The sequence below is a fragment of the Coptis chinensis genome, chromosome 9 (assembly GCF_015680905.1).
Source record: "Coptis chinensis isolate HL-2020 chromosome 9, ASM1568090v1, whole genome shotgun sequence".
In the NCBI taxonomy this organism is placed as follows: Eukaryota; Viridiplantae; Streptophyta; class Magnoliopsida; order Ranunculales; family Ranunculaceae; genus Coptis; species Coptis chinensis.
In genome coordinates, this window is record NC_141464.1 from 38,153,944 (window position 1) to 38,178,239 (window position 24,296).

At 36.0% G+C, this 24,296-nt stretch overlaps 1 protein-coding gene and 2 long non-coding RNA genes across 9 annotated transcripts; 2 read left to right on the top strand and 1 right to left on the bottom strand.

The window, feature by feature from the left end:
- The first annotated feature begins 1,172 nt into the window (after positions 1-1,172).
- LOC147475876 (uncharacterized) lies at positions 1,173-7,213 on the top strand. The gene is made up of 5 exons (XM_086585562.1): positions 1,173-1,481; positions 1,585-1,636; positions 6,581-6,614; positions 6,708-6,792; positions 6,906-7,213. Exons 1-5 carry the CDS (start codon positions 1,439-1,441, stop codon positions 7,211-7,213), a joined length of 522 nt encoding a protein of 173 aa, XP_086441688.1. The 5' UTR covers positions 1,173-1,438.
- Positions 7,214-9,554: 2,341 nt separating this feature from the next.
- LOC147475877 (uncharacterized) lies at positions 9,555-14,997 on the top strand. 7 transcript variants are annotated; one of them, XR_015208938.1, is made up of 9 exons: positions 9,556-9,668; positions 9,762-9,790; positions 10,375-10,462; positions 10,592-10,696; positions 12,025-12,320; positions 13,379-13,616; positions 13,691-14,231; positions 14,348-14,465; positions 14,868-14,997. It is a non-coding gene; the product is annotated as an uncharacterized LOC147475877 (long non-coding RNA). The 7 variants fall into 7 exon arrangements; XR_015208939.1 differs by having other exon boundaries at positions 9,555-9,668; positions 13,379-14,244; XR_015208940.1 differs by having other exon boundaries at positions 13,440-14,231.
- A 4,738-nt stretch (positions 14,998-19,735) lies between these two features.
- Positions 19,736-21,458, bottom strand: LOC147475878 (uncharacterized). Its single transcript, XR_015208408.1, has 3 exons — positions 21,397-21,458; positions 20,773-20,956; positions 19,736-19,801 (listed from the first exon to the last, which is right to left on the bottom strand). It is a non-coding gene; the product is annotated as an uncharacterized LOC147475878 (long non-coding RNA).
- Positions 21,459-24,296: the final 2,838 nt, after the last annotated feature.

Here is a 24,296-nt window from a genome sequence, read left to right on the forward strand (position 1 = left end):
CGCAAATGGTCTCGCCATGTGCTTGCTTCAGCTGAAACCACGAGTCTAGGTCGGCTAGCTTATTCCTGTTGTGGACGAACTCTGCTGCGAATGTCTAGGCCAGCTTGTCGAAGTTGTGGATTGAATCAGGCGCTAGCGTATAAAACCAGTTTAATGCTCTGTCCTTTAGGTTGGCTGGGAAAAGTTTGTATCTCAAGTATAGTCGAAGTCTAGAGCGCTGTAGAGCGTCAAGATCTAGCTGAATCAAGCTACGTGCTGACCTGGACACGAGCTGCCATTGTACATTGGAAACTTTGGCTGGATTAAATCATTGGGAGACTAATTGTCCCAGATTTCAGTAGTGAATGGTGATGCTTTGTATGATTGGAGCATCTTCTGGATGATCTGTGTTGCACTAGCCTTTTCGCTTGATGTTTCCAAGCACTGGGCGAAGTCGTCAAGGCATTGATTTGTGGTGGTTGTAAGTGTTGTGACGCCGTTGTTATCAATGACGTCGGGATCCATGTTGTTGGTGTTGGATGTTGTTTGTTTACAAAGAGTTTGATTATCTTGTTGAAGGGATGTAAAAGAATCTTGGAGAATCTTCATTTGATTTGCTAAAGCTTTGAGCTGTCATTCCATGGTGGTTTTACCAAGTTTCGTGGGCTTGAGAAAATGGTAGGAATAATTTTTCTCAAGAAAATGAACCGGCAGACGGCGCCAATGTAGATGTGTCACTACAACAAATATGACATATGACATCACTAATTTTAGATCACTTTCAGCTAAGTGATGTCATATGAAAACTATGACATCACTTTTCTCAGTATGTGATGTAATAATTATCACAATTTTTTTTTAACATCACTTATTTGAAAGACTGATATAGTAGAGTTATACAACATCATTTTAATAAGTGATGTCGTGATAGTGATATAGTAACATTTTTTTACGTCACTCGCCATGTCACTTAAAAGGTGATGTAATATCTATGTATTCAACATCAATTTAAAAGTGTTATCATTCATCATGTCACTTATAAAGTGATGTAATATCTATGTATTCAACATCACTTTAAAAGTGACTTTGTCAAGTTTTGGAAATCACTTCCGTAAGTGTTATTATTAATATACCTATTAATTATTAAGTTAATTAGTTAGAAAAAAACTATCTAAAAAATAAATTAGGTTAAATAGAAATAAAACAGGCGACGTGATTGGTTCGCCCATAAACGAGAAATAAAAAATAAAAGCCCACGATTTTTTCTATTAAATATATTTTGGCTTCCCAAATTAGAATCGAAAAATCATCAAAAAATTAGAAATATAAATTAAATAGCCATTGGTTTGCTCGACTAGCATTAAACAAAAATTAGAAATAAAAAACCGCCCGAATTTGATACCGAAAATTTTGGTTTCCCGCTGAGAGAACTTGGTATAAGTTATTACGGCAAACTGGTATGGGAAAAGCTAGAAAGTCGGCTGAAAATTATTGCGAATCAGGTTTGTTTCTTCTTCCTTTCTTCCTCTCTTCCTCTCCTATTGATTTTATTCTCATATACATTAACTAATTCATACTTTGTTTTCACGATTTCTTCAAAAAAAGAATCATCTTTTTCAGTAGATCTTACACGTGAGCGAAGGAAGAACGCAAACAGGTTCATTCTTTTTTCTTGCCCCCTCTCCATACTCGATTTCCCGATATTTTTATTCAATATATTTGTGTTTGTCTGGTGGTGTGATAAATTTTTAGTGTTTTTCAATTGGTTGTTTTTCTACTGTATGTTCTTTGAAGATGGGGAAGTTTCCATATCACCATCATTAACGAAATCATCTCTGTACTCGTCTTCATCTGTATCATATACTACTTAGTGGATTTCTCGCTCTGCTTTTACTCATATCTGCTCTGTGCGAATCATTAAAATGTACTGTAAAGGCATACACCAATAACCCGCCAAGAAAAAGAAAAAAACAATCTTGCTCTACAACTTGTACTACTAAAGGACGCAATTCGTGACTATTGTCATTGTTTGTATTGTTATCAAGATAATTATCAGTAAGGATAATTTTTGGGGGCCAAAGAGCGAGGTAAGTTACTTCATTGTTCTTTTTAAAATTGTTACTTCATTCATGGGCAACAGTAATGTCTGATTACGGAATAAAAGGGATACATGTAAAGACTGTGTTATATTATTTAACGAATGGGGGATTTGAAATGTCAGCAATGAAATCAATTAACTTTAAGTTTACGGTTTCAATGATGAAGTTACCTTTCTTGATTTTTGGTAACAAAGAACTTAAAGTTACTTTCTCGGTGGTAAACTTGAATTGATTTAAGTGTTTAAGTTATTTTCACTATTGGAAAACTTAAATAGAAATAATTTGAATAAATGACTTATGACAGATTAATATATTTCCGACCTACCTCTATGTATGAATTGTATATGTATATAAGTTCTGAACAACTCTACAATAATAAGAAATTGTCGAGGCACAATTTTTTGCCATTAAAACCGCCCAAGATTAAATGGTAATGCTGTTCTGATTCTTATACATCTAGGTGCTACTCTTCGATATAGTAGGTTCAATATAAGCGACGTTATGGACAAGACTTGGAGAACTTTAAACAGGTTAAATAGTTTATACTTAAATTACTTTATTTGAAACAAGTGCTTATTACTATGTACATATATCATTAACTATACTGAAATTTTCCAGAGCTAGTGATGAGTAATGAAGATGCCGTTGATGAATTCATTGAATTAAGCTATGGCTCCTTTGATGGATAAAACAAGCATTAGATGTCCGTGCATTAGTTGCAAAAACTTTAACCATTTGAGTCCCAACATTGTAAAAGACCATTTGATCATTGAGGGTATTGATATGACTTATGATCCTTTTGTTTTGCATGGAGAAGAAGGGCAAGTGCATGTAGTAGATGAAAGAGTTGAAACTACAGACTTTAACCTCAATCGAGACTTATGAGATGCTTAAAGCGACAAATGAGAGTAATAAGAAAGAAGAGTTTTCTGGTGATCCAAAAAAGAAGCCAAATTCAAAAGGCAGTTGAGGAGTCCGAAGGCCATTGTATGAAGGTTGTAGCAAGTATAACGGTTAGAAGCAGTTGTTACGCTATATAGTATAAAAGCTAAACATGGTTTGTCTAATAGAGGTTTTACTGAGTTTTAGAGGCGCCAAGGATATGTTTCCAGAGGGTAATGTTATTCCAAAGTCAAATAATTCAGCAAAGGCGCCAAGTAAGGAAGTTTGACTTGGATTATAAGCAAATCGACGCATGTAAATGATTGCATGTTATACAATCGGTGATTTTAAAAATGATGTGAGCTGTCGAAAGTGCAAGACTACACGATGGAAAACTGATCCTCATACTAAAAAGTACACGAAAGGTTCCAAAGAAAGGTTTTGAGGTACTTTCCTATTATTCCAAGGTTCAAGAGGATGTTTCAGTCACCGAAATGGCAAAACAGTTGACATGGCATGCATCCAATGAGAGTATCTTGATGGAAACATCGTCATCCGGTTGATAGTCCCGCATGGAAACATATTGATAGAAGTTGGCCCTCTTTTTGGTGATGAAGCACGAAATCTTATTTGCGTTGTCTGGCTGACGGTGTCAATCCTCATCGCACTCTTAGCTCGAGGTATAGTTGTTGGCCATCATTTTGGCAATATATAACTTACCTCCTTGGATGTGCATGCTAAAGAAGTATTTGATGTTGACATTGATAATCCCCGGTCCTAGCCAGCGTAATGACATAGATGTTTATTTAAAGCCACCGATTGATGACCTCGCTACTTTTGTGGACGATGGTGTGGAAACGTGATGACGATACCAAAAAATCCACCTTCACATTAAGGTCTGTTTTAATGTGGACCATTAATGATTTTCCAGCATTTGGAAACCTAGTCGGATGTGCAACGGCGGGCAGATTAGCATGTCCTAGGTGTGGCGTTAATACATGTGCAGATTGGCTAAAGCATAGCAGGAAATTCTCTTACATGGGAAGTCGAGGTTCCTTCCGGATGATCATCCATATCGTTTGAAGAAAAGTTGGTTTAATGGGAAGCAAGAACACGGGGCTAAGCCAGTTCCTTTGAAGTCCGATGAGATTTTTACTCGTAAAATCTATAGAAAATGATTGGGGAAAGATCCGAAAAGAATTTGAGAGATGATTGGGGGGAAAACCTATAGGAAAAAAAAAAAAAAACGTGGGAAGGGCATACAAGGTAAGCAAAAAAAAACTAGAGGTGCAAAATTGTGGAAGAAACAATCTGTATTTTTGATTTGCCATCTTGGAGATTTCTTTTGTTAACTCATAATCTAGATGTTATGCATATAGAGAAAAACATTTGTGAAAGTTTGCTCGAACTTTGTTGAATCTGAAAAAAAAAAAAAAGGATAACCTTAAATCTAGGAAAGACTTGGAAGAAATGGGATTAAGACCTGACTTACACCCTATACGTAATGGGAGTAGAACTTTACTTCCTCGCATCACAATGCACCTTGTTAAAGAGTGAGAAGCAAATTTTTGTGAAAGGTTGAAAGCTTTGCCTCGATGGGTATAGTTCCAATATATCATCATACCGTGTTTCCTTTGTCCGACTATGCTATATATGACTTGAAGTCTCATGATTACCATGTATTAATGCAACAATCGTTGCCTTTGGCCTTGGCGGAATCTCTTACCAAAAGGGCCTAGGAATGCAATTTTCGACTCTGTTCATTCTTTAATGAACTATGTCAAAGGACTATTGATAAGGAAAAAATGGAACAAATGGAGGATGAAGTTGTAGTGACAATGTGCTTACTAGAAAGATATTTTCCTCCATCTTTCTTTGACATTATGGTACACTTGACGCTTCATCTTGTGCGGGAGGTGTGCCTTGGAGGACCGGTGCAATTTCGTTGGATGTATCCCTTTGAAAGGTATTATTTTTTTTTATATATTTCCCTGTTATTACTACAATATATTTTAGCTAAAAAGATACACCTTTTGGTTTGTAGAGTGTTGCATTCTAAACATTTGATTATTCATCGAGTATAGGTATATGAAGGATTTGAAAGCAAGTGTAAGGAATCATGCAAGGCCCGAGGGGTGCATGGCAGAATGTAACTTGGCTGAAGAGAGTGTAACATTTTTTTCCGAGCATATGAAGCGAGTTGATATTAATAATGACCAACCAAGTAGAAATGAAGACTATAATGATGAGTCCACAAAATCCAAAGATTCTTGAAGGTAAGCCACTATTGAAGGGGACAATTATTACATTAACAAGAGACATGGTTGAAGCAAAAGACATCGTTGCATTTTGTTCAATTTCGAGGAAGTTCAAATTACATTGAGTAAGTTAATATGTTTAATGTGAAAACTTATATATATATATATATATATATATATATATATATATATATATATATATATATATATATATATATATATTAATGAACACCTTTTAAAACAGAAGACATATATATATATATATTAATGAACACCTTTTAAACGAAGACACAAAAATGCTCATCCGCAAGGAACCTCGCTTAGGAAGAAATGAAGGTGCTTTAGGAGCAAAGCATGCTGAAACGTTCAATGAGTGGTTTAAGCTTGAGGTGAAGAAGCAGGTTTTGTTATCTAAATTTATAGAAGTTTTAATCGATGTAAGATTTTGACTTTCAATTTTTGTTTGTCTTTAGATTGAAAATGAGAAAAAAACCAAACATGTATCTGATATGTTGGATTGGCTCTCGGATGGACCTTGTTGCGATGCTTGGAGCTATAAAGGTTATTTGATAAATGGCTACCGCTTCCACATAAAGGATGGAGAAAAAGGAACTCAAAACTCTGGAGTGTCATTGTCAGCTAGTAGCTTGTGTAGGGCAAGTGCTAAAGACACCAGACAAATCGAGGAAGATGTGACATATTATGGTGTGATAAAACAGATAATTTTGCTAGATTATGGTGTTTTTCAAGACCCATTATTTAATTGTGATTGGGCAAACGTAGGAAGTGGGATCAAAGTAGAAGAGGGATTCACATTAGTTAATCTGCATCAAAGTTTAACACACAAGCAAGACCCTTTTTATCCTTGCATCCCAAGCTGAACCAGTTTTCTACTCAATGGTGAATCACATGACAGCAGTTGGTTTGTGGTTTTGAAAGCACCTTCTCATGGATTACGGATTTTGAATGTACTACACGGAGGAGGACCTTAGCAATGTGCTCTGCACCACCACCTTTTGCAAGTGTGGAGCTAGTTAATGACATCGGCGTGATGTAGAAGGCTAAGTCTATAAAAGCCAAGATTGTGAGGGAACTTGGGTGCTACAAAAAAAAAAGAAATAGAGTGTAATTGGGTCTGTTTGTTTTCATTTTGTCCATTTAGACTGATTATTATGTGGTTTTTGTTTTTGTCTATTTAGTTATTAACTTTATTATGTTTTGTGAGTGCTTCTTATAATGGTGCAAGGCATGTTGTGTTATGGTCATGATCAAATTATGTACTTTATTTTACCTAAGTGCCATGTATATGATTGTTTTGTTTTTTGCTATACGTATTTTCTAATCTTTTCAATGCATGTGAAGAATGGCAAAGGAAAAGGCTAGAGAACTAACCCCGGTAAGATATTTTGATTCTCTCTCAATTTTTTTATTCGTCTTTGTATTTGTAGTATTTTAATTTTGTTTTCTTCTGTTTGTTTTGATTTTCTAGTACCAAAAAGCGGCAAGAGCTAAGGTTCAAAAGTTTAAAAGAGCACTTGTAGAAGCATCTAAGAAAAGTGGACGTGCACATTCAGGTTTGTGTATATTGTTAATTTCCACTAAGAAAAATAATTATGCTTCGGTTGTGATTGTGTCATTAAGGTGTGGTTGTAAGTATATTAAACCAATTTATTTTGTCATGTACAAGGTTCCAAAAGTCCAAATAAAGTTTATGGTAAGAAAGTTCAAGAAGTGGAAATGTTGCCAAGGGATATGGAAAAGCTACCAAGTGAGCAACAAAATGGAAATCATGACCTGGAAATGGAAGATGATGAATGGTTGGAAAACCACTATGAAAATGATTACGAAGGAGAAGGTAATGCATCGGTTGTTCGAATGATCTTCACCAACCAATACCAGGGGCCGACAAAACTGAATCAATTGGATCCAAAAAGCTCAAAAAAAAAAACTGTGCTTGACTTTAATGAAAAAGGTCTACCTATAGGTCCTAATTGAACTTATACAAAGAAGCTTACTTGGGCAAAGTAGCAAGGGATCGCTCCCAATTGGCTATCCTACTTGGCATAAAGTAACACCCGAGATTAAGGACAAAATGTGGACTGTTTTAAAGGTAAATTTCTTTATTTACATGGCAAGTTATATATTATTAAAGAAATATAGTAATATTTGTTTATGCATTTTTTACAACAACATTTTGTAGCACCGTAACGTGCTAGAAAAACAGACTTTTAAGTCTATTGGGAAGCTCAAAGCGTGGGTTCAAAACAAAATTGAGATCAAGAATTTATGATGCATATGATACTGACCAAGCTAGAATTGCACATTGCCCAACTGATGTAAAACTACCTGATTGGAAAGCATTTGTTGCAAATTGTTCACGTGAAGGATACAAGGTATTCATCATACATTATATGGGTTATAAAATCCATTTTGCATATCAAGACTCATATATTATTTTTTTTGTAGAAACTAAGGGAAAATGGGAAGAAGGCAGTTCAATACCACAAGATGCCCCATACTTGTAGTCGTAAAGGTTATGCAAGATTGGAAGATGAGTTGGTAATTGAATGATCTATTTTTGACTTGTGAAGATTTTTCCCCTTAAGAGTACTTAATATATATATGTGAAATGTTTTATTTACTTGTTTTGTAGAGGCGAAAAGGGTAAGATTGGTAAACCCATGTTACAAGAGGTAATTGTATGGGTTGCAGCCACAAGAGGAAAAATGGAGAACCAGTAAATGAGTTTGCTAAAGAGAAAATAGTATGTCGCTCACTGTTCATCATAAAATATTTTCTAAGATAAAAGGCATGCTTATTCGATTTCCATGCGACTCTAGTTATATTATTTATTCTTGTTGTTGTTGTTGTTGCTGTTATAGGATAAGTTGAATGAAATAGACTGTGATATAGAATGTGGAAGAGGAGATGCCCTCTCACAAGTTTTAGGTCCTGATCCTAATGGGCGTGCGCGTGGAGTGGGATATGGAGTTACTCCGTCTACTTTGTATGGTATCCAACAATGCAATGGGAGGATGAGTGAATTGCAGGAGAAATATGATGATGTATTGGAAGAAATGTCTTCTATCAAGAAACTTGTTGCCAAACTATTGAATAGTGAAGAGGTATTCCAATTTGTTTGGGGATTCCATATATACTTTTGTTTTGATTTACTAACATCAAAATTATTTTCAGCCAAACCATTAGATCTGCTCAACCTTCTCCGTGAGGTGGCAATGAACCCTCAAAGTCCATCTTCCCAAAGCAATCACAATCTGAATTCTATGTATACAATGTTGGATTCTATTTTTTTTTTTTTTTTTTTTTTTTAAAATTTCAAATTTAGATTTATATTTATATTATTGTTTCCTTATATGTTTTCGCATGCAGGCGGACTAAATCGAAAGATGTGTCTACTGAAAGATCTCTTGAGGGTCGACGTGACCACCAAAGTCTATCTGCCCCAAGCAATCAAAATTCAGTAAGTTTTCCATGTTAAAACCTATTTCATTAAATTTGAAATTTTCATTGCTTTTTATATTTTCCCTTTCATGTTTTCGACAGGGGTGGGGCTAAATCCAAAGTTGTATCTACACGAAAGACCTACTCATCGGGCTCAACGCGTGACCATCAAAGTCCATCCGCCCAAAGCAATCAAAATCTGATTTCCGATGTTATCCTTGCTAAATGCTATTTCATTTAACATGTGAATTTCTAGAGTCATGTATGTATATCTTTTGTTTTCATACAGGGTACTAAATCCAAAGTTGTGAAGTGCAAGTTGTTTAGACTTGTTCCCGAAGATGTCGTGTTAAGCGAAGGATTGTGGTATACCGATGATCCAAAGAGCTACATGCATACTAAGCCTTTAGGCCCCGGTTATTCAAAGGTTTACATTGAAGTTGCAATTCAAAAGGATGCACTACTTGTTAGGGGAATAACGCTTTGAAGACGATAGAAGATGCTTGTCTCTAGTTTTGTGGCTTGGCCAACCAATTCCTTAATTAAGTTGTGATGTGCACTCAATTTTAAGAGCTAGTCTTTTGTTGTTTGAAAACACTTAAATTTTGAAGACCTTTTAATTATCGTGTTTGGGCAGTTGTGTTAGTTGGAATTGACTCAATGAATGGTGAATGGTTTAAATTCTTCCACTTGGTGCTACATGTATCTGTTTTTCTTTTTGTTATTCTTAGCTTTGTTATTGATACATTTGCAGGCTTTAGAACTGATCATTTATTCATATATCCATACTGATTGTTCTCTATTGCTTCTTGCAGGCCAACACTTTTTAACTCCGCCTTTGTAAAGTTGTCGCTAGCTTTACAATGCCGGTCCCAAGCCCGGATAAAGGAGGAGGGTAAAGGGAAGAGTATAGGGTATTGCAATTAAAATTCTTTTTAAAATATATCAAAGTTTGGGAGTGAAGCAGATGATCTACTGCTGTAACACGGTATTTATTTCACCTTTTTTTGTATTTCCTTTTATGTCAGAACCAAATACATTACTCATTAGTTCTAACTACTTTTATTCGAATGTGAAGCAGAGAGTTTCCAGAAAATCACATTTTATCAGGTTTCTTCTATCATTCAAACTAATTCTATGGTTCCGATTGCTAGTATTGTTGATCTATTCTAAATATATCAAGGTATGCAATTTGTCTTGTTAGGATCTCCCTGATATCATGGCAACATATAGTTGTCGAATTGAAGCTGATAAATAGAAAGCGATGACGGATATGTGAAAGTAGACCTCTTTATATGGCATACTTGTAGTCAGCCATGTTTGCTCCACAGGAGAGACAGTTCTACCCACCCTCCGCCCCTTTATTTTTTCATTTTAGAATCATGTCCATCTTATAAGCGGAGTTGGTGCTTAAAGCAGCCTCACATCTATAAAACTTTAGTGTTTTGCCTTTCTACTCTACAGTTGTCGTCTCAAAAAGACTTGCATGCTAGTATTAGAAAGAGACCAAATAACCTTTTGGTTACCATAATTTCCTTTTTCCCATATATTTCATTGATAATATCCAAATAGTCTTATTACTGCCGTTAATCTTTAAAGTATCCAACTGAGACGGGTTACTTTTTTTATACACTAAATTGGACTGTTTATGTACTCAAAGTCATGTTAATAACTTTTGTACTTGATCTATTCAGGGATATCACTAAAGGGACATCTGTTAAGAAAAAAAAGAAGAAATTCTGAAACTCTGCGCGTTCAGTACATAGACACAAAGGATGTGAGGTCTTAATGCCAATATGTGTTACTAGGCTTCCATTCTTTCTATTGGTGAAATATTTGAACCATTGATTTGATATAATAAGATGGCCTTACTAAGTCTTTTATGAAATCGGTGATTTTGGTGGTCCATAGGGTAATGATAGGTACGTGGAATGTTGCTGGACGACCTCCGGGTCAGAATCTTGAGATTGATGGCTGGCTTTCTTTGGAAGAACCTGCAGACATGTACATTCTCGGGTGAGTCTTCCTTGTGTTGTGAATCCTGTAGGCAATTCTAATTTCTGAGACCTAGCATCCATCTGTTTGAAGTAAGCCTGAAAAGTAAATGGATCACCTTGGATTGATGCACTACCAGTTCCTCATTAAGCTTCAAGTTTGTCACAGCTAGTCCTTCACTTTCCTTTTCAAACTGAGAAACCATAACCTGAAGATCATGGACAACACTTTCAAGGTGTTTTATTTTCGAGAGCCTCTTCTAGCTCAGACTTTTGGCTTTGAGCAACAGCAGGTGCTTCTTTAGTTGTTTCCTCATAAATTCTTATCTGAGATTCAAGTGCATTCAGCTTTTCAGTCAAGTCCTTAGCTTCCAAATCCTTATGACTGAATCTCTCAATGGCTTCTTGTAATTGCAATTCAGCTTCCTTGATACGAGATTCCGTTGAAGACTGAACTTCGAATGCTCTTGTATGCTGGTCTGTTAAGTCGGCCAAAGCATTCATGTGGTGAGTGAATTGTTGAGAAGTAGCTTCTTTTTCAACATGGACAGAACTCAGAAGTTCCTGAAGCTCATCAATCTTGCTTTTGAGCTGAATGTTTGTCTCAGCCAACATTTCGTTATCGGAAAGAGACTGTCCAGCTGTCTTTTCCGCTTCCAAAACTTTGCCTTTGATTTCCTTAATGATGCTTTCCTGAGCTAATAGTTTCATGGAAGCTTCATCATATTCAAGCTTCAGAGAAGCTGCTCTTTCATCTGCTTCTGCCACTTGCACTTCATAAACTTTCTTTTGATCTTAATGAATCTTCAGTTTCTCAGACAAGGAGTTAGCCTCAGTGTCCCTGTTGGAGAAATTAACTGTTGCTTCTTGCAGCTTTAGCTCTGAATCCTTTAACACAGATTCATGTAAGGATTCCAGCTCAGAGATTCTTGCAGTGGCCTCCTCAATTATTTTACCTTGTCCCCCTACCTGAGTATTGGCAATCTCAAATTTCTTCAATATCTCACTTTCTCTGACACCAGACACCTTGAGTTCTTCTTCGACGCTCTCTAATATGTCTTGGCTTTGTTTCAGTTCATTCTGCAAGACCACCAGCAAATTCTCAACCTCTGCAAGCTTTTCGCTTGAACTGTTTGACACATCTTCAAACTTTTTCTTTTCTTCAATGGTTACATTCAAGGACTCTGTAAGTTCCTTTTCCTTCTCATTTGTTGCTAGCAATTCAGCTTCAAGGAGTGATGTTTTTTGTTGGAATAGCTCTACTTGCGTTGCAAGTTCAGATGCCTTTCCAGAAAAGTGCTTGTGTTCTTCATCTTTGATCAAGTATTTTGTTGTCTCATTCTGTTGAAGGGTGGTAGACATTATGTTCTCTGGGAGGACCCATTCAAGAAACCTTGCTACTTGTTTGCGTTAGTTGCTGGAAAGCTGGAAAGCACAGATGAAACATTTGTCACTCACTCAGGTCGGAAGGTTTCCCTGAGGATCTGGACACCTGCACAAGATCTGCCAAAAACAGGTCATGCCATGTATTCACTCAAAGCAGCGATGACGCAGGGGTAAAGAAGGTTCCCAAAGAGGGTTGGACAATGCAAGATGGAACACCATGGCCTGGGAACAATGTCCGAGATCATCCTGGAATGATACAGGTAATTCGTCATGTATATTATCAGTGTTTCCTACTATTCTTAAAACCTTAGTCCTTGCATCATCCGCTTTATCAATGTTATGCAATATGCCCGTTTCCCTCTCTATCTTTTATCTTTTGGTAGGAGACTATAGACTGATCGATATAAAAGATGATGCGAGGTAAAGCAAATAACAAACTATGAAGACTAATTATGTCAAACTAAAAAGCTTGCATTTGATGGGCAATGTGTAGTGTGGTCTGTTAAGTAGTACACTAGTTCAGCTGGTGTTTTGTCTATTTATTGTATTTTTTCCCAAGTTTTGTTTGTTTCCAAGTGATAATATCCATTAAAGACCTATTCTTCAATGCCAAAGTTCAAGAGGAAACTAGTAGCATTCCATTTTAGCCCTTTGTATGTAGATGGAAAGACACTTTGACTTGAGGCTTTTATCTTTCGGATAGCTCAGGGAATTGCAGGATAGCTCTAGCTGCAGGCACTAGCCATAAAGATTTTACCATAAGACCATTTATCGTGCCAAAAATTAATACTTGCACCATCAGCAATTATGCATCTTAGAGATTTTGCGATCTATGCACGCCTCTCCCCTGTATTATTATTATTATTATTTTTTTTCGATAAATATCTCCCCTGTATTTGATATGGCTAATGGACTATTGGTGCTTTCTGCTTCTACTTTTGTTGACTTGTATTGGTACTTCTCTGGTTTCCATACAATTAAATTATTAAATAGGTAACATTGCTACATTTTGTTCGAGAACCTTCAATCTTTCTCAGTTGCATGAGCAAATAGTTTCTTCCTCAATTGCATGAAGAATAGTTTGCTAAATCTTTTCCTGTTTATAGCATTGATAGGGAATGATAACGACTCTAGGATGCCAATTTTTTGCTCGGTATTCAAAAGGTTTCTTGATATATATCTTATTATGGGTCGCAGATAACTCCTTTACGCTCGATGGCTATTTTGTGATTATGCTTGCTGCCACCTTATAATTTCACATAGTTAAATATTATATTGATCAGCCTGATGAACCATAGTGTTTTTAAAAATCACTTAGGCTTCCGTTCGTAATTTCGTGGAGGCTGTACGTGCTTATCGAGTAATATCTCCTGAATCAGAAAAACAGCTCGTTGAACTTGCGGTAGCCCTGTTTACCAAGCATTTTGAAACAATTCAGCAGCACATTAAGGAAAAAGTTTCTGCTGGAAATCTTTTGGAAATGCTCCGAGTTACTTGGAAATCTCTTGAACTTTGGCATTGAAGAATAGGTCTTTAATGGATATTATCAGCTCAAGGTGAGAGTCTCAGCAATCATCTCCAATGCTCCATAATTTCTGAATGTAGACTGTGATCATTATATAAACAACAGTAAGCTAAGGCACTCAGAGAGGCCATGTGCTGTATGATGGACCCAATTTCAGGGAAGAAGATCTACTACGTGCAATTCCCTCAAAGGTTTGATGGAATTGATCGTAATGGTAGATATTCAAATCGTAACATTGTATTCTTTGATGTGCGTAATGCTGCTTTCTTCATCCACATTTTGGTGTTTTTGTTTTTCTCCTGATCTTGTAGAATGGATAACTTGTTTTTTACTGTACGCAGATCAACATGAAAGGGCTTGATGGCATATAGGGACCTATTTATGTTGGAACAGGTTGTGTTTTCAGAAGGCAAGCTTTGTATGGATTTGATTCCCCCACCAAGAAGAAACCCCCTGCAAAGACCTGCAACTGTTGGCCAAAATGGTGCTGCTGCCTGTGTTGTAGTTCTAGAAAGAAGAACAGGAAAATGTCACCAAAGAAGGAGAGCAGGAAAATGCTCCTTGTTGGGTCTATATGATTCAAACCTGTCACTTCCGTATCAGACGGTGTATTGATATGTGGATGCTCACTTCCTTAATTGGCTAGGTGACTGCACCTGGTGTGCGTCTTTCATATGTTACTCTTAAGTCTCTAACAGGCTACTGGGTTTTTCAGTATATTTATCTTCTTGTTAACAAGTGGTTGCTTTGACATTCTTCCAGATGAGTCCTTCACTTTGAAACATGATGGCCGTGGCTATCCGTCTATGTCAAATACTGGTCCCAACAGCAATAACTCTCAGTTCTTCATTACCTTCAGAGCTGTACACCATCTTGATGGGTTAGTTTTAGTACCCCACTCTATATATATACTGGGACGTGATGTATATGCATATGGTTTTGTACAAAGTGTGAGTTGGTGGATATGGTCTCCTCATCGTAGAGATGTCCCCATAAGCTTTCAATTCATTCGGACATTTCTAACCTTGTCAAAAGAGGATCCTATTTTGAGAAATACTGGCTCCTCATATACTTTCAAAAGTTGTTTAAGGTATAGACAACTTTTAAAAAGGTTAGAACTGTCCAGATGAGCTGATAATGATTTGTTCCAAATATCTGCCTGCAGTTTATCTTGTAGGTGCCCGTTGTACGAAACCCTTTCTGTATAGATCCCATCCTATATGTGTGTATTGTTTGTTGCTCATATGTGCATTTTTTTTTGTTTCCCTTTTGATTTCAACAGGTTGCATGTTGTCTTTGGGAAGCTTGTGCAAGGCCGTCGGACATTGAAAAAGATTGAAAGCGCAGGTTCCAAGCAGGGGGAACCTGCGTTTTTTGTGAAAATTGTCAATTGTGGTGAACTTCTTGAAGGTAAGATACGCGCAGTAGCTGCTTTTGAGAGGGAGTCACCGGCTTGGCTGATAGAGCTTTATTGTTTATCACTAAAGATATAGAGCTTTTCAGTTTCTAGATAATTTGTGGTATAATAGATTTTCTTATGAGTTACAACCCGAATGTTTTAGGTGCTGTGTAGTAGAAAGGAAAATCTAAGAAGCCTTCAAGAGGAAGGAGGAGGAAAAGACGAAGATATTCTAGTTCCGAAATCGATAGTTCATCCGATTCTAGTTCGAGTTCTCATCATGCGATCTCTTATGGAATGGTAGTTCTACTTGATCAAATCTTTCAAATCCCTTATATTTTTTGATTGTTGGAACTACAGGTTTTCCTTGGTCAAGATAAAGCGCCCTGTGATGTTGAAGGAAATGAGTTACCTCGTCGGTGTATGTTTCTCGTGAGAAAAAAACCAGGCTTTGATCACCATAAGAAAGGGGGGCAATGCATGCTCGTAAGAATGAGTTTTAAACAAAACTATTTCACCAAGACTAAAAGCATTATTTTTTTTTAAAACTTATTTCTTATTTAGCATCGGTGTTATGAAAAGTGCTAAGTGAGCGGTGGAAGGGTACTTAAGTTGTCTAGGTGGGGCTATGGCGATTTTTTTTCCTACAAAAAATGAAGAAATTAAACTTTTACTTCTTAAAATGCACAAGAGTTTGTGGTGCCCCGACCCGGTGTAATCTTTTTCTTTGGACTTTTAATTGATAATGTCCGATATTCCGCTTGGTTTTATAGGTTTTCTCGATTCTATATTCTCAATGTGTAATATTCAAGGTGTTATGATTATGGCGCTTATTCCCAAAATATTTTTAGTTGCCCTGTTTGTATTTTGGCAGCTTGTTTATGATTATGGTCGTTCTTTTCTTTATAAATATTTTAGTTAGTTTGTATTTTTGTTTGCAGAATCTCATGTGTGGAAAGAACTTGAGTTCACGATCACAAGGGCCAACTAAAGATTGTATTTTTATTTTTGCTATTGCACGTCAGGATGATGAAAGGCAAAGACTCGCGAGAGAATAAGGGTTATGCGTTTGTTACCTTTAGGACTAAAGATTTGGCTGCTAAGGCCATTGAGGATCCTGAATAATAATCAAATTCGTAATATTGAAAACAAGTAATTGTCTTTTGTAGAACTTCCTTTGTCATTCAGTACTATATTATGGCGGATGTTCTCATTCTGCTTTATTTTCCTTTTATAAAATTTGCATTGATTTTCTAGTACAATGTTTCATAATGCAGAAAAAAGAAAAACAGATTTGATTTGTTAGGTCATGATATGTTCTTGGATTAAATTGATTGCATTAAGCCGGGCTGTGGGTAGGTTCTTGGTTGGGTGATTGTGGTTCTCTTTGGCTCATTTCGCATCGCAGATTAGATTTTGTTGGTATATGTTGGCTCGTTACAATTTTTTGTATATAGTGTAATATTTGTAATTGAGATGATATTTGTGTGATAAATGTGATTTTAAGATACATTTCATCTTTATTTGATGATAAATGACTACAAAAATGGTATTATATTGGGATGATATTGGCAATTTTGTTTTTTTTTTTTTATTTTTTTATTATTTTGATAAATGGGACATCACTTTTAAAGTGATTTATAGAGTTATTTCACATCACTTTACAAGTAATTTGGAATCTGAATGAAATGTCACTTTCGAAGTGATGTTAATCGGCCTTATTGATTTCACTTAAAAAGTGATGTTAAACGTTATAAAATCACTTGTGGACATCGATTAAAAAGTGATGCAAAATTATAACATCACTTGTGGACGTCGATTAAAAAGTGATGCAAAGTTATAACATCACTTGTGGACATCGATTAAAAAGTGATGCAAAGTTATAACATCACTTATGGACATCAATTAAAAAGTGATGTAAAGTAACATCACTTGTGGACATCGTTTAAAAAGTGATGTGGAAAACCCTGACTTTTCACGTCGCCACCAGTTACATCACTTGCAAAAGTGACGTCGTATATTTTTGACATCACTTATAGGGTGATTTTAAATGTCTTTTCTGTTGTAGTGTGTGAGTTTTTACCTACGACCTGATGTTGAGGTTAATGGGGAATGGCTGCACTCTTTCTTGGGATAAGAGTTGCTACGTATCAAGTTTCTTGAGTGAACTTGAATCAAGCCTTACGTAGTTCATCTCTCTCTACTTATAGGTGTTTGATATGACTTTCTTTATTTGCTTCAGGCTGTTGTCAAGTGTAGATCCATATTTTGTGCTCTCTTGATGATTCGTTATTACTTCTGCTATTACAAAGTAAATGTCTCCTTCATTGGTGTGTTGACTGAGCTTCAAGATTGTGGTAGATAATTTGTTTCCATGTATGGCTGTATTTGATATTTGGAACGACTTGAGTTTGGGTCGTGGTTACTTCCTGGTGACTTGGTACGACCTGGTGATATACGAGCTGTGAAGATACGACCTAGTGTGTGGACATGTGTGATGTAGTGATTGGTTTGAGAACGGAGGGTACTTACACACCTTATTGACTTTGTAAAATCTCCTTTTAAAAGTAAAACAAATATTTAGATTTCCTTGTCACGGGCTTTAATTTGTATGCCATATTGTAGGTCATATATGAAGCTCTAAAATGTGGCAATTGTAGGAACCATTATGGTTTCATGTAATGATTTACTACAAACCGCGAAAACCCATGCGCAGCGGAATAAATGGTTCTCACGATTTGGTTTAGAATCATACCTTTGATCAGCTGTGATAACTCTGAGAATCCAATTCTTTCTACAAATCAGCAACCTCTTGATCTTCTGTTGTATTCCTATCTTTGGAATGGGCGTTGTGTGGGCAACAATCTACCAGCCCCTTCTTTCTCTCTTGGCCTCTCTCACTCACAAAGTTGGAACCAAATTTGGAACTCACTTTTCTTGAGCAAAACTTGAGTTTTTCTTAATGTAAAAAACGGCCAAGAAAGAGGGGTTTCTTTTTATAGGCTACAACAGGGACCATGAGGAGAAATTAGGTTTGGGCCTCCTGACGAGCTTGGGCTTCCCATGTTCGCCCAGAACACACGGCCCAAGTCCATCAACAAATGGCTTATTCCACTAAAGACTATTGTTGCACTACCGCCCTAATCCTAAATTACGTGTATTACGTTTATGGGCCCCATATTATATGCTCGTTGATTTCCCAGTGTTTAAGATATCGAATGACAGTTGATTAAGTCAAGTTACTGACAACTACATTAATCAACTTCTTATGTCTTTGAGTAGTACCACTCAACCTCATTGTCATGTCGGACTAAATCCACCTGCAGGGTTTACATGACAATCCTTATGAGCTCTTCAAGGGGACATCATCAGCCCGACTTCCTGCGGGTCACGGATTCCTTCTATAATCAACAACACACCTTACATACAATGTCATTATCCAATCCATCGAGTTTGTTGATTCACAAAAGAATCTCACTCATTGATGATTTAAAGCAATGTACTATGCACGTAAGTGCCCGTTATTATATCCGGATTAAGAGGACAAACATCCATAATAACAGAGGTGTTTGTTCTCTTATATAGTCAATATAAAGAGAAACAACCTCACTTGGTCTTGTTCAATACACACAAAGTGTACTAGTGTAATCCTGTAGTCAAGATAGACTAATACCAGATTATATTACAACCGTACCAATAGTTTGTCCAAATCCATCTAGGTTGTGAACGTTTACTTATACTTTATAAGATACTGATGATATAATATTCTATATGTCACCACACACCATATCATCTACAACATAAAGTATTAGACGCATGTATATAACTAATAACATATATAATATGCATAACATTTGCCCACATGATTCTCATTCAAAATATAAAGAATTAGAGTTAATACAAAAGTAATGCTTTTAGTATATAACCCTATCAGCAATGTTGGCAAGTTCTTGCATAGGAAAGCTTTTTAAGATATCAACTTTAAAGGTATATTATAGTTCCTAGCCTTCTCACTTAGTATCTAAAATTTTCTTTTTAATTACCATGTTTAAAAGGGTAATGTTTTTTTTTTTTTTGCATCCTTCCTGTTTTTACTGATGTGCATCTAGACCCATCCACTACACCAGAAAAGGCCAAAAATGACGGTAATTTCCATCCTAAATAGAGATTTATGATGGGAAATGGTGTCCCAGAGTTCGTCGCGAATAGCTTTGTCGTTAATATTAATGACGGGAAACCGCGTGGTAACTCGAATTAGAAATGCGACGGGTGTGAGACATTTATTGCCGTCGTTAATTATAGGACAATCAAAACCATCGCAAATCTCCTTTCTACGGGAACTACATATTTTCAAATCTAGAACGTACCCACCCATCATAAATTTGCGTCCTAAGTTTAGGACACACATTTCTGTGATATATTGTTGTTGGGAAGTCATTTAACGACACTATTCTCAGTCGTATTTGTTTAATTTTTTTTTGGTAGAACCTATTTTTTCCTGACATCGATACTAAATACTACCTAATTCTCATTCTCATATCATAAAATCAATTATACAAACAACATACTAAAACAACACATTTCAAAAATTGATATATTATACAATGGTTTTCCAAAATTTACAATGTTTTCGAGTGGTTGATTGCCAATAAATAACTAGGCTTTTAAAGTACACAAGCCATAATAAGAACATAATGGAAAACCACCTCCACTACTGGATATACTCATATACTCATATCGCTGAAGCTATTCTACTTGAACCCATAGACTGCATAGACGAAAATCTTCCCTTAATTATCGCTTCTACTCTTATCAATCTGCAAACCATTCAAGAAACCAACATAAGAGGACTGGTTGACTACCAATAAAAAAAGACTATGAGAAAAGTGGATATACAAAAAAAATTACGTTTTAAAATGCTTAAGTGGTGAGGCAATAGGAACTCAAGAGGATCTAAACATACAAATCAAGATTGCAACACAAGGGGGCTCCAATGGGTTGGGAAAAACACACACAACAACAGGTTTCCTTTTGGAAATATAGACTCATTAAGGAGTAAAGATGCATGTTATCAGACACCAACTAAAAAACACATTAATAAACACTTGTGAGAGACCATCATAGTTACGTTGTAAATTGTAACATAATGATGAGATGCTTTTTGTTCATTTAGCGCTCATAGTAGCGTAAGTATCATAGCTTTTAGTCTTTCACAACATCTGTAAATTAAGTCAAAACATTAGAATGTGTTACTAATCCTGCCTTAACCTATACTTGGCTAAGCATACTTCTAAATATTAGTTGGCCAAAAGCTATTGGAGATCTTAGTAATTAATCCCCATTAACCCCTCCTAATTTCCTTAAATCCCCTTATCAATCTGCTCTTCCCCCACTTATAACACAAGCAATCACTTCATTGCATAACAAAACAACTTCTAAATAAACTATCATACCTACACGCTATTCAAGCATCAAGTATAACTGCTACAAGATACATGTTGAATCTTGGGGTAACTACTAACTTTGATGATGAATGTTATGCACTCGTTTGAGCTGTAGAGTTAGCAGTACTTCATGGATGGCTAAATTTATGGCTAGAATGTGACTCGTTAGCAGCTATACTAGCCTTCACTGGCAGGAAAATTCTTGTGTCCCTCGATGTTACATTCTTTATTATATTAATCATATATCCCTAATTGTGTGAAAAAAGAAAAAAAAAACCAATAGATCATTAACAGAAGATAAGATACCAATATTTCTTACTTGCTAAAGTTCTAAAACTACGTACCATTGAGAACCGCTACTGAACTATAGCATCCAAGCCTCCATCCTAGCTTGAATAGCCAAAACCTCTTCCAATTTAGTTCTTTGGGATACCATTTCAGCAGTGAGCTCGTTATTACGTTTTTCAGCTTCCTCAGCCCTCCTCCTTAATACATACAGAAAGTATTTTCTATATCTTCTATCAGTACCTGATAGAATAATACTTTTATTATGACATTTTATTATATAACACTCAGATCAGATTTCGCACACATGTCGGGGCATTTTCCAATAGATGTAAAGACACGCGCCAAGAATGGATCAACAATATAACATTATAATGTGATCAAGTACGGCATTGAGAGGTGAGGCAAGTGGAGCAAGATTGTATCTTGAATGTCTCAATATATATCAACAAGCTTGTAAAGACAACTTCATTTCCTTCTTTGTTGCTTGTCTTTTCTGTTAATTGGTTTATTGTCAGTCAAATTAATACTAGAGGAGGTAAAAAAAAAATTACAATTTCTAGCATTTTTCACGCATAACCTTTAGCATAAAACACAGATCAAGCATTGGGGTAGTACTAAGTACAAATAGAGAGAAGATAAAATCAATCGAGTTCACTAACTATAATGGACAGAAAGCTAACCTGATCCAGAACATTTCCATGTGTATCTTGGATAAGGGGATGGTAATCTCGAAGGAAAAACTGCCACAAAAGATGAAAAAGGATTATAGCATACGATAATCTCAAAGTTAAAACTGATATATGCATACTACTCATGCGCCAACTAAACATAAAATTTAATTTTAAAAAGTGAAGTTAAGAAATATTTTATCAAGGTTCAAGAAGTGAACCTACTCAATCACTCAATCGGGTCATGTCAATCCTATTGTTAGTGGCAGTGAACATTAGCACGTCCCTTCTGGGGTTTTGCTCACCGACCATTGCATTAAATTACTGGTGACGGAAAGCTATACATCAGCACTTAAACTTTGAACTTTATTGGCTCTCATCCTCTTTTATACTATAGATTCCTTTGTATTGGATAGGCAATTGCTTAGAAAAGTCAGCTCTGTCTTCTGCCCGAAAAGTAGGCTTCTTACGCGTTCTTTTCGAAGTAAGCGAAACCTCATATAGTTGAGTTTCGAACTTAACTTTAGTCTGACTTATCGAAAATAGGATGTGAACTAATTCTGATCTGAAAAGCTCGAGGAAACAATGTAAGACTTTATATTCTGGGATCGGCTTAGCTTTAGACCCGTCCGATTAGACCTTGGCTTAGCTGACTTACTACAGAGTAGTGCACTTCTGTTCTTATCTTAGGTGACTTCTAGAAAGCTAAAAGTAGAGACTCACTTTATTCCTAAACCGTAAAAGATGAGTGATATATGTCTAACTAAACTACAAAAAGGAGTTATGAACCACACAACCAAATATTCAGCAGTCAGTGAGGTTGTGCTGAGCACTATCCTAAAACCAATGTCAAAGTAACGTAAATAAGTCAATACCATACTTAAGTAATAAAACACATAACCGTATACAATAATTGTATATCCTTTGTAGCGTTTCTATTTATCGAAAACCTTTTAGTCCATTCACCTACATTTTCCAAAGAACCAAACTAACAACCAAATGCACCACTAGGTAAGTCCCCAATCATACTAAAACCCATCTGGTAACCGCGTGTTGTCAACTAACGGCCGACCCAACACCAATACCAACCAAATTAGAGTTCTATGTGTTGTCAACTAACGGCCGACCCACCAACTGAACTATAAAGCCACGTTCAACACTAATGTTCATTTCCAACAGATTATAAAAGCATGGGGACTACGACCTAGTGTGCCACACAAGTCAAGACCCTTTGTCTTGACATTCACCAATCAATAATACAACTACCAACAATAATAAACTGAAATATAACACCTATGAATTCAAGTTTCAAACCTGATTCAAGTCATTATCCTTGGAATGTGAAACACAAAAGTGAAAACGGTTCGACAAACGGAGCTATAACGAGAAAGTTATGACCAAAATAATATACGTTCTAATTAACCTAATCAACAATTCCGAAAATTCTTGCTGAAGTATTGCAATTTCAGATGGGAAGACTTGTTGCAGTCCAAGTTTTGTGGCTAAATGCATAATAAGAAAACATAAGTAAACTACTACATTCAATGAAAATGGCTTTACATCATTCTAAACAAGTACTGTGTGCATTAGTTCAAAATACGTCATAAACCTTACTTATGAAACTATGGGTTAACTTGTACCAAAAATCAGCACTTAACAAACTTCAATTCAATTCTAAAGCAACTAGAACATAAATCAATTATTGAGTAAAGTCTCTAGCAAGATCCTAACATGGTGGGAATAAAGGGGGAGGAAGACACCTACCTCAAACCTTGAGCAACTCAAGCTATAAAGAACTAAAGATTCCAATTAATCTTCAAGAGTGAATGCTCCCAAATGCCATTCCCCACAAAAGTTTCAAACCAAACTATTTTGAGTTTCCAATTGATTGTTAAGAGTTTTAATGGGGGATGAGAACGATTAGAGGATGAGTTTCTAGCAGCAAAACGCCCATACTTGTGTGAAGAACCAAACCAATATAGCACACAAGAAAACTCTACCAAGGATTTTCAACTACTCATGAGAAAGTGAAATTTTAAATCTTCAAAGACCAAGTGTTTTCACCAAACTCAAGTCCCACCATAATTAATTTGGTTACTTATCAAAACCACAGAGCTCGACTCTCTATTGAGAGTGTTATTACCAATCAAGACCGGAGAAGCACCAAAGAAACACTAATACACCAACAATGAAGTGCAGTCAAACAATGGGCGTTTACCACCATTAATCAGTAGATCATATAAACCCAAAAATGATGATAGAACAATAAAAGTTCAGAACTTTAAACAATATTCTTATTTAGACAATGATAATTAACTAAAAACGAGATAAAAGAACCTTTAAGAGATGCAAATCGACTCAAGCAACTAGTTTCATTCTCATTGTTTCAATAAGGGGAGCTGTAGTATCACCCAACCTTGCGCATATCACATTGTTTCAGCTTGTAAAACTAGAGAAGCATTTCCACTGGATTAGATATCTCTATTGTTTAAACTGTTACTGTTTGAGATTTTGGTGAAAGTCAAATCTAGCTTGCTTGTTCAACTAGAACACCAAAATCAAGAGCAATATGCAGGCTGCAGGTTGCAGTGAATAAAAAGCTCAATGCAAATAAGCCATAACAAAAATAAAAAGTGAAAGAATGAAATATACCTCAGGCCGTAGAAGCCTATCTATCTCTGTGAATAATTCAGCCGCGTACACTTCTTTGCTTGGTAGGTTTCAAGCGATAAGAGTCCATCTGTGTGTACCAGATCATTTCACAATCCATATACTATTAACCAATATAGAAACAAATATTCCAATCATTGAGCTACATCAACCATCGCCAGCTTCAACTTTTGAAACATAAATATACATGGAAATAGAAACAAATAATCACACACATTGTTAAACATAAAGAAATACTGAGA